Source organism: Corvus brachyrhynchos, unplaced genomic scaffold, assembly GCF_000691975.1.
Source record: "Corvus brachyrhynchos isolate BGI_N302 unplaced genomic scaffold, ASM69197v1 scaffold59, whole genome shotgun sequence".
Lineage (NCBI taxonomy): Eukaryota > Metazoa > Chordata > Aves > Passeriformes > Corvidae > Corvus > Corvus brachyrhynchos.
The window spans coordinates 1,063,724-1,073,810 of record NW_008246054.1 but is presented as its reverse complement, the minus strand read 5'-3'; the positions used below and the strand labels follow the sequence as shown (position 1 = coordinate 1,073,810).

Below are 10,087 nucleotides of genomic sequence, written 5' to 3'. Positions count from 1 at the left end.
TCTGAAAACCTGTGTCACATAGACAGCTCTTATTCATCCAATAGATAATACTTCTATAGCTGGCATATCATTCTGAAGCCACTCAGTAAAATCCATATTTCCATCTCTCATGATTTATATTGTGGTTAATGCCACAGCACCAGTCCCCTTGTGCTGAACAACACCAGGACTCACTCGCAGGTGATGCTTTTCTCAGCCAGCCAGGTGCTGGCTGTGTGAACCAGGGTCAGGGCTAAGCTCCTGGCACCAGGTATGAGACGTGGGCCACAGGGATTAGCCCAAGGACCCGAGTTCCCTAAGGCAGGGGCATTAGCAGGCAGCAGATCCCCTAAATGCCAAGGCCGTGGCATTTCTGAGCAGGCAAAGACAGAAAGTACTTCCCTGCGTGTGAGGGTCACTGAGGGCTTTGCTGTGTCTTTGCTGCATAAACACTGCATTTTTAATGGGCTTGTTCTCTTTTCGAGCAGCGCGAGTGCCGCGCGGCTGAGGCTGCAGTCGGTGCTGCCGCAGCTCCCGGCGCTCCCCCGGGGCCGGTGCAGACTCCGGGAGGGTCCGTGAGCCCCCTGCTTGGCAGAGATGGTGGGCACGCCTGTGCCCTGCGTGGTACCACCCTGTGCTGCATGGGGGCTGCTTTCAGTGCCCCTCAGTTATAGAAGCCAGGGCTGTTTCTCCTGCTCCTGGCTGAGTCACGGCGCTCGCCACAGGAGCAGCGAATCAGAATGTCACTGGCAGCTGCACAATAGTTTGGATGAAGAGAAGATGCTACTTAAAAGCGTTTGAAAACACTTAAAATGACAAAACAATGAGCGAATGAAGATACAAATACAGACAAGATGTTCTTCGTGTTTCAGCTTTTTAAAATGTTGTTTAGTGATCTTTGTTGTTGTTGGACTGGGAGTAGGAATTTCACATCTCCTTGAGCATTAACCATCCCTTAAGCACAGAGTGCAGACTGTGTGGGCTCTTCCCACCACAGCACAGGGGGACAAATCTTTCTCACCCTTTCCTGGATTTTCCTGTGGTCTCCAGCATGGTATCCAGCCTGGTGGGTCACCACGGGGCTGGCATGGTCCCCAGAACGGGCGCTGGGAGCAGGGTGTCAGCTCCCCTCTGCTGGGGGATCCGGGTGTGTCCAGGGACACTCTGCCCAGTGCCCATCCCTCGGGGCCGGGATGAAGGCTCCAGTTCCCAGCCTGTGCAGCAGCTCAGTGCTGGGACAGTGGGTGGTTGGGTGCTGGGGAGACCTGCCCGGCCCCAGGGAGCATGTTGGGGGTGACCAGCAGCAAAGCCATCAGACCCATACCCTCTGCTAACATATGTTCTCCCCTCTTTCAGGCCGTAGAGCTGACAGCGTTCAAATCCTCAGGTAACATCTGCCTATGTCATGTTCTCTGATTTTTGCTTCTGTTGATGCTGTTCCTGTGGCTGTGTGCTGCCCAGAGGGCAGCTGCTTTCTGCTCAGGCTTCAGGAATCATATTATTTCCTAACTGCCCTGATGGGTCCTCTCCTGGCCAGGCTGTGGGAAATCTGTGTCCCCTTGAACAGATGAAGGAGATGTGGGGAATACGGAGCCCTGCCAGCAGCACTGCCTCTCCTGGCAGCTCAGTCAAAGGTCCCATCTGAGGGCACCTGCCTGGTTTCTCCCCATGTCCCTGCACCTTTCTTGCTGCCCATCCATGTCGGCTCCCAGCTCCCGGGATCCCGCTGTGCCAGCAGAGCTGGGGGTTGCAGGTGTGGGCAGGTGGCAGAGGTGTGCTGCAGGTTCCTAGTGCTGAGCTCTCTGCCTGCCCCCCGGCCCCGCTGCTCTGTGGGGTGCAGCAGGGACTGGCATCCCTGGCTGCTTCCAGGGGGGCAGCAGCTCTTTCTGCCCTGGGCTATTTTAGACCAACAGCTGTGGCAGAAAGCGCTGGCGGGGGCTGGGAGTGCCATGATCCCAAAGAAGGAAAGCTGGGGAAGGTGGGGTGTTCGGACAGGGCTGGATTTATGAGCTTAAAATCAGCCATTTAGCTTCTTCTGTTTCAGGTTGTAGAAAGGCCAATGTCACCACGGAGGTGGGTAGAATTAAAACCAGAAATCCCTCCTAAGCCCCAGGCCTCTGCTCAATGGCAGCTCCCTGCTACCTCCTCAGCTTCCCAGCCTGGCTTTGGGCAAGTCCCCAGCTCCTCAGAATACAAATGGAGCATATTTCACTTTATTTTCTTTAACAACCACTGTTGGGTACTCCCAGTGCTCCCAGTGCAGCTTCTGGATGGGGACCCTCAGGTGGACAGTGCAGTGAGGACACACCGGGGGTGGAGTGATCATGTTTCTTCTGCATTGTGACATTTTCTTTTGTCAAGGCAAGCAGTACATTAGCAGGCTTCTGATTTTGCTCCACATGAAGTGTCTAAGCAGGGCATCCTCAGACTATTTTCGAAACGATGCCACCCAGAAGCAGTGCAGCTTTCCTCCCCGCTGTGGACACATGAGAAAGGCAGAAGCGGTGGCAGCCAGGAGTAGCTGTGCAGCGGCATTTCGGGCATAGAGTGGGGTCTCAGAGGCAGCGAGACCTGCACCCCGCACAGGCACTTGTGCTCTGTCCACCCACCCTCACCTGCTTCTGCCTATTTTATGACCCACATGTGTTATTAAACTCCAGCTGTGCAAAGAAGGGGGTTGTTTAGTTTGGTTTTATTCTCCCAGGTGAGCCCTCAGTGCATTTTTAAAAGCCCAGGTCTGCACAGAGGGTGATGGAACGCCAGGCTGGGCTCGGTGCCGTGGGAGTGGCCAGGGGTGCAGGGAGTGTTGTGCACAGCCACCCTCCCTGAGAGCCCCCCAGGCTGCCCCCGTGGCTGGGCAATCCTTGAGCCTGGGGTGAAGGAGAAGATCTTGAGCCAGAAGAGCTCTCCTCTCACACTTGTGTTCGTGGAGCAGCACAGCGCCAGGGCCAGCCCCGCCGCACCGCTCCGGGCTCAGCCACAAGTGCTTCCAGCCATTAAAGCAAATAATAAAAGGCTGTAGTGCCCAGCTGTAGGGGTGCTGGGGGACCCCCTGCTGCTCAGCCTCACACAGGCATGTGCCTTCACATTCTGTTCACAGAGCAAAGCACTGCAGAGCTCTTGGGTGCCAGAATGGGGACAGACCATTCCAGCACAGACACTGTCCCCTCTTCTATATGTTGTCTCCCAAATAGTTTAATGAAAAGAGACATGTTTAGCCCCAGATATCTTTATTTGAAAGCTGCCAGCCAGCTGATGAAAATGGTGCTGCTGCCAGGAGGAGCTCTGGCAGAGACCTAGGAGAAGCCCAGCTCTCTCTCCCAGGAAAGCTGTGCTGGATCTGGGATGGAGTCCAGCACTTCTCTGCTCCAGGGCCTCAGCCACGCTCCTGGGAAATCTCTGGGTGTTGCACTGGCTCCAAGTGCAAGAGACAGACAGTGGGTCCATGGGGAGGTGGGAGGTGGGATGGGTGAGGAGGAGGGCAGATAAAATCCAGGTGAATCCCAGGCCAGAACCAGAGAAACAGGGAGTTTTGCAGTGTGTCTGTGCTGAGAGACAGGCATGGCCTCCCCCCACAAGGGCAGTCCATGGAGCAATTCCTCAGTAATGAGCTCCAGCCCAGCTGTAGGGAGCTGCACTGTGCAGCGAGCACTGCCTGGCTTCATTACACACTTTTTGTGAGCAGGGGAGGGCTGGGGCAGTTCACATATTTGCACAAACAATAAGTCCCATCTTCCTTGTCTTGGCAAACAAGGGCTCCAAGAGGCCTCCACATCCTCCACCTCCTCAAGTGATGGCTGCTTTGTTTCCCCACGATAATTTCATTATTCTGTTTGAATACATTTATATGTTGCTAAGCCACACATAGCAACATGGATCTTGTCTCCACAGCCCAGCCTTCCTCTGATCGATACTGAGTAATTCTGCAACTCTCACCACACTGTGTTACGTAAGACTGGTTTGAAATAATAAGGAATTTATGAGTCTTTGGGATTCAAAGCCAGGAAACACCTGAGTGTCATGGGGAGAAATAGAGACCGCCTCCATGCCAACCCCGCTGGGCAGCCTGCGGTGGGATCACCACTGGTGCCATGGCCCTTCCTGAGGAATCCCTTGTGTACCCTCTGGAGGAGATGCAGCCCATGTGGCACTGGTGCTTCCTGCCATGGCAGAGCTGGTGTTTCCCTTAAATCCCATTTAAATCTCAATCTTCTGTGCTCCCAGCACTGGGTGTTGTGCTCAGGCCGGTCACTGACCAGGGAAGAAGAGGTTTCCCTCCAGCCATGGCCCTGTGCATGGAGGCTGCTTTGGCTTCCTGTCATAAGGACCAGCTTTCAGAGACCCCCAAAATGGCAGGGGGGTCTCTGGGATGGCAGAGCTGTGCCACTGACAGGCAGGGCTGGCTGTGCCACCCCGGTGCCCTCCCCACCCACTGCTCTGTCCTGCAGCAGGTTTGGGCTGCGCTTTCTGCCAGGGCGCTGTGGGATTCTGCCAGGGCTCCCACTGCCCTGGGAGGGACCCCTGCCCGCCCCTGCTGCCAGCACAGCTGACACCTTCTCTCTTTTGCTTTAGGTTTCTGAGAAGTTTCTGGGCGACAAGACTACAATGCAGAGGGTCCTCCAGCAGGAAGGATAGCAGGTTGGAGGAGCTGTCTTCCCTTGGAGAGCTTCCAGGCCGGGCAGAGCTGTCACCCTGCTCTCCTTCCCAGCACCACGTGCAGCCAAGCCGAGGCAGGGGCAGTGTGGGGTCCCATGGGGCTTCATCTGCTGCTGACGACTGCCCTGCTCCTCTCCCGGGCGGGCACCCAACAGGCAGGTACTTGTGTTCTGGGGTCCCCACGGCTCCTACAGCCTCTGCCAGGGAAGCCAAGGCTGGCCTGGAGCAGCACTGCCACCACTGCCCCACATGCCCGCCAGCACCACTGGCAGTGCTTGATTGTGTGCTCTCATTGCTGCTGCCAGTAGAGTTTGTTTAGCCTGGGGGACCTGGAGCAGTGGGATGGGAACAAGCCCAGCTTTGTCGTGGCAGCCGTGCCCACGTGGTGCCCACGCTCCCATGCCAGTGAGAATGGAAGCACCCCTGAGCTGGGGCAGGGCTGGGGATGGGCTGTGTACGAAGCACATGCACTAGGGAAGCCAGCAGCTGAATTCAAGCCTTTTCTAAGCCAGCTGACATCAATAGCATCTTCTGCGGTTTAGGACAAAAATCCTCTCCCTGCTCCTGCTTGGGTTCAAGCCCGGCTGGCCTGGCCCCTCGCCAGCTGGGCGCTGCTTTCCTTCCCTCTTCTCCTCTTACCTCTGCAGTGTTTAGAACATAGAAAATGTGGTGGGTTTTTGCTGATTATGACAACAGTAAATGCTGATTTTAAAGACAACTGCCTCTCCTTGTTGCACTGTGTCCGAGGGAAGGGGCTGATGAGCCCAGCAAAGGGGGTTTGGCCACAGTGCAAGGCCCAGGGCACTGCCCACTAATTGCCCGTAGATGTTGCTGTTCCTGCACTCACTTGCAAAACATTCTAAGAGCCACTATGGCAATTCCCAGCAGCACTTTGAACCTATCTGGAGTCCCCAATGCCCTGAATCGAAGGCAGCAGCAGCCTCCTCCCACAGCCAAGCTGTCCTGGTCCCACAAAGGCAGGCGATACCCCAGGAGAGCGCCCACAATCACCCAGCCCTCCCCATGCCAAGCGCTAACCACAAGGGTTAGAAAGACAGTCAGAAAAGACAAAGGCTGCCATTTTAAATGAACTGCAAAATTTATTACAGTGGTTTGCTCCTGACAAGGAAGTTGGTAGCCTTCTGCCTGGGAAGGAAGGGGAAGGAATGGGGAAGGGGATGAGGGAGGAAAGGATGTGAGAGACAGAGAGAGACACTTAAGGACACTTCTCATTTTCTGAAAATAAAACGTCTTTTACCTCCCAAAACATTTTCTCCAGTTCTTTAAGTTCACAAAAAGAAGAAGGTGAAACCAAACCACAGACTTCAGGAGAAAAATGCACAAACGTGTTAAAGCGAGACAAACATGCTCTTGTGTGTCTAACAAGCTTCACAAACCGCGTGGCTCCGGGCGCAGCCTCTGTGGCTCCTCCAGGCACCGGCTCTGCAGAGCTGTGGTGGCCCCTGGGCACAAGGACATCCCCGCCCTGGGGAACAAGCCTGAACAACCCCGGCCCTGCTGCAGAACCCCCAGAGCTGGGGGTCCGTGGGGCAAGGGCTGTGCCGGCCCCAGTGGTGGGGGAGAGGAGAGGAGAGCACGGCTGAGACGGAGAGAAGGCAGCAGTGAGAGTCCAGCACGGCCCAGTCTGGGGGGCTGCGACCCCCAGCGCTCCCAGTCCTGTCTGTGAGCCCCTGTCCTGTGACGGGAGAGGAACAGAGAGCTCTTTGCCTGTGGCTTCTGCACAGCCTTTGCTGTCCCCTGGGGACACGGCAGAGCGCAAGAGGGGGCCGGGAGGCCCAGCACGAAGTGCAGGACAATCCTTATTCCTCCTTACCCACTCACTTGGCAGATAAATGCGGGGAGGGCCTGCAGAGCTCCCCAGGCTTCCCCAAGATCCTGGGCACGTGCTGGAGCTTGCACCTCCCTCCTGCCTGGCTGCTCTGCCACCACACCCGGGGGCAGGACAGACCTGTGCTGCCTGTGGGCAGCTCTGGGCTCTGGGCACTGTGGCTGCCACAGGCTGCAAAGCCAGAACTGCTGCCTCCAGCACCAGCAGGCACTAGGAAAATGCACCTCAGCTGAGGATTCAGAGCTGTCCATCCCTGCCTACCCTCTCCTGGCTGGGGCAGCTGCAGGACACAGAGCTGGCGGCAATTGGGATCCAGCATCTGCACCTTGGGGTCCTGGCACAGCCACCTGGGCCCGACATCTCCAGCCCAGCCCCAGCATTCTGTGTAGTTCCTGCAGAAATCCTCCACCTCCGTGTGTTCCCTGGTGCCCAGAGACACCTCAACCACCATAAAACCACAACCTGAAGGTGGTTCACCTCCCCTGTCTCCTGCCCTGTGCACGAGGGGCCCTGAGACATGGGCAGGGTTGGGGAGGGATGGCAGCAGTAAAGAAACAGCTGGTGGGGGCAGCAGGAGAGGAGCAGAAATAGGAGAAAAGCCGGGACAGGCTTTACCCTTCCTTCACGCTGCCAAGCCGGGTTGGCAAGTGACAGGTTTGGGCACCAAGTGTGCAGTGGAACTGGGGGTCAGCACTGCCAACGGGGCAGGCTGGCAGTCAAGCCATGGCCCTGCAGCCTCAACTGTCCTTGCTGTGTACGAAACCTTCTGGGGCGTTTCAATAGCAGAGGTTAAATAGCATCACTGAGGAAGGCAGGGGGGAGGCGGTGCCCGCCAGCCCCGGGCACCAGTCCTGCCCCTGCTGGAGGCACTGGGGCGCTGCCGGGTCGTGCTGGTGGCCGCTCAAGTCCGCTTGGCGTGCAGCATCTCGATGAGGAGGTTGTTGCAGGGCACCTCCCCGCTCAGGTGCTTGTGGTACAGGTACTCCTCAGCCTGCAGGCTCAGCGCCCGGACCTCCGCCAGCCACAGCAGCAGCTGGCGAAACTTGTCCGTGGAGTGGGGGTAGTGGCAGACCGTGTACTCCAGCAGCGCCGCGTTGGCCTTCTCCTGAGCATCCTTGGCCAGCGTGTGGTTCTCCAGGTACTTCACGTCTGCAAGAGGGAGGATGGGCATGAAATGGTGCCAAACTCACGTGTCTGTGCCATCCGTGCCACGCTGTGCTGGGTGAGCCAGGAGGGACCCACAGTCCTGGGTCAATGTCCCTCATGCATGAAAACACAGTGCAGGAGGGGACTACCCAGCCACAGGCTCTCCATCCCTACCCTACTCCCCAGGTCTCCCCTGATGCTGAAGACAGATTCCAAACCCCCTGGCAGTAGGACTGGTGTCTCCCTACCCTCACTACCTAGGAAGCTGCAAAACCAGAAGGTGTTGCCAGCTGTGCCAACACACTGGGAGTCGCTGCCATCAGCCCTCTTTAATTCCTGAAGGTCGAGGAAGCGGCTGAATTAATTCCCTGATAAACCTGGTCTTTCCAATGTGGCAACCAGGCTCACCAGCCTGGAAACCCTAATCCTCCGTGCCTCGCCAGGGCCACAGCAGCTTCCCGTAATCCTGCTGCCAGCTCTGCTGCCAGCAGGGTAAGAAGAAGCTCAGCAGGCAGCGGCACCGAGGTGCAGGCAGGATCAGTTGTCCCTGCATGCAGATTTTGCTGGCTTCAGGAAACCAGCGCTGGGCACTGCCCCATCACCACCTACAGCTGCACACAGCGATGGTACCACACGCCTGCCCGGCAGAGACCTTGCTGCCAACCCCGGCACAGTCCCTCCAGGGCAAGTGGATTTAGTGGATTCACTGTGCAGGACGAGGTAATCGGGAGCGCTGCCTCGGTCACAGACCCGCTGGCTCTGCTGCCCACAGCCCCCGATGCAAGGCCAAATTCCCACTCATGGGCTGGGAACAGGGAAATCTGGGCACAGGGTCTGGCCAAGGCAGCTGGGAGTTTGAGGATCCCTTGAAGGGACTGTGGCACCCAAGGCTGCTGCAGCCCAGCAAAGCCGGAAGCCCCCGGGGGTCGCAGCCGGGAGCGGAGGCGTGGCTGGGGGCACAGCACAACCGGGGGCTGTGAGTCCCCGGGGAGCCCCAGCCTCAGGCCATGCCCGTGGCCAGCACGGGCACTGCGGGGGCAGGCACGAAGGGCACAGGTTGTGCCAAGATGCAGTGTATCAGACCACCCTTCCCTTTTCACTCTGATGGCACATTTGCTCCTATTGTCTCCTGCTACCCGGGCTGTTGTTATGAAATCTCTTTATCTGCATAAGGTTGTTGTGCATGTCATTAAAAAAAAGAAGTTATATTGATAAATGTCAAATCTATCCTCTGAGTTGGCTCAACAATAGCTAGTTCTACTCGATGAACTCACCTGGTTCTCTGAAAGACCCTATTCACTGTTTAATTGAATATTTGAATAATCTTTTCATTCCTGCAAGGAATAAAGAATGTTGTCCAAATAACATTGACTCACTTCATTTAGAGACACTGCAGCAGTTGCAAAGACTGTCCTGTGACAAAGCCTCCCATCACACATACAGATATGCCTGGGATTATTTCTATGCCCTCAAGTGTTCTTCCTATTCACAGCTCCTTTTGTTTGGGAGAAGCTGCTGATAAATTGCAAACGCTTAAGGGAATGTGGGCTATAAAAGCCTCTCTTCCTCCCCTCCCCAAGAGTAGCTGCTTCATGAATGTAAGTCATGAAATCGAATGATAGGTCAATCCATTAAGGCTCTATTAAGCCCTTCTGTAGAACAAAGCTAACCTGTGCCGTCCTCATAAATATTGCTATTTTGAGAAGCCCTAATTTTAATTAAATCTCTTTACCTGCTCAGGAGAGAAATCTATTTAGAACTCAAATGGCAGCTCTTGTGAGCAGGGCTTGGCTTTGACTGTGCTGTGGCAGAGTGGTAAATGTGGAAATTCTCTTGTTAAAGGCAATTACATCCTGCACATAATACACAATCCCGTTCCCTACAGCTGAGCCTGCGAAGCGCAAATTACTCCAAGTGAGCTCTGCAATATGGAGAGAAAAAGTTGCATTTGGGGCAAAACGATGTATGGGAAAACAGCTATTGGATTCCACGCCCTCCCTGAAAGCGCCTGCTCAGGGGAAGCCATCGGGGAGGACGCTGCTCCTGCTCGCTGTGCTGGGCCGTACCAGGGGACACAGGGGGACCTGGGGAAGCACGGGGGGACCTGGCCCTCCTGGTACGGAGACCGTGGGGCAGCAGCCAGGGGAGGTCCTGGCTCGGGGTACGAGCTCCCCCATCTCCTTCATTTCCCAGCCTGGGCACTGTTTGTGCCACACCTTATCACAGCTTGAGCAACGAATTATCGTGCCTCGTTTCTCTGGATTTCTAAACAGCTCCAGAGGAAAGGAAAGCTGAGGGAGGAGATGCTGCAGGTGCAGCTCCCACCGCTGTCCCTGGACAGGACCCCACGGATGCAGAAGTGCAAGCACAGAGCAAGGCATTGGAACAGGGACGGGGCTGGCGGTGGGGACACGTCTGCCGCAGACAGTGGTGGGCTCACCGTGCCAGCACCAGCAC

At 56.2% G+C, this 10,087-nt stretch overlaps 2 protein-coding genes across 5 annotated transcripts in view; one reads left to right on the top strand and one right to left on the bottom strand.

Annotated features, from left to right (window-relative positions):
* ADGRD2 (adhesion G protein-coupled receptor D2) overlaps positions 1-5,353 on the top strand; it is a 25,433-nt gene extending 20,080 nt beyond the window's left edge. For all 4 annotated transcript variants that reach the window (XM_017745587.1, XM_017745584.1, XM_017745585.1 and 1 more), the window contains 2 exons: positions 1,336-1,366; positions 4,552-5,353. In XM_017745587.1, coding sequence (XP_017601076.1) covers positions 1,336-1,366; positions 4,552-4,559 — 39 coding nt within the window. In that variant the 3' untranslated portion in view covers positions 4,560-5,353. The remainder of the gene's footprint in view (positions 1-1,335; positions 1,367-4,551) is intronic.
* A 357-nt stretch (positions 5,354-5,710) lies between these two features.
* NR5A1 (nuclear receptor subfamily 5 group A member 1) overlaps positions 5,711-10,087 on the bottom strand; it is a 23,358-nt gene continuing 18,981 nt past the window's right edge. Inside the window, exon 6 of the mRNA XM_017745389.1 lies at positions 5,711-7,633. Within this exon, the coding sequence (XP_017600878.1) occupies positions 7,386-7,633 (248 nt within the window). The 3' untranslated portion in view covers positions 5,711-7,385. The remainder of the gene's footprint in view (positions 7,634-10,087) is intronic.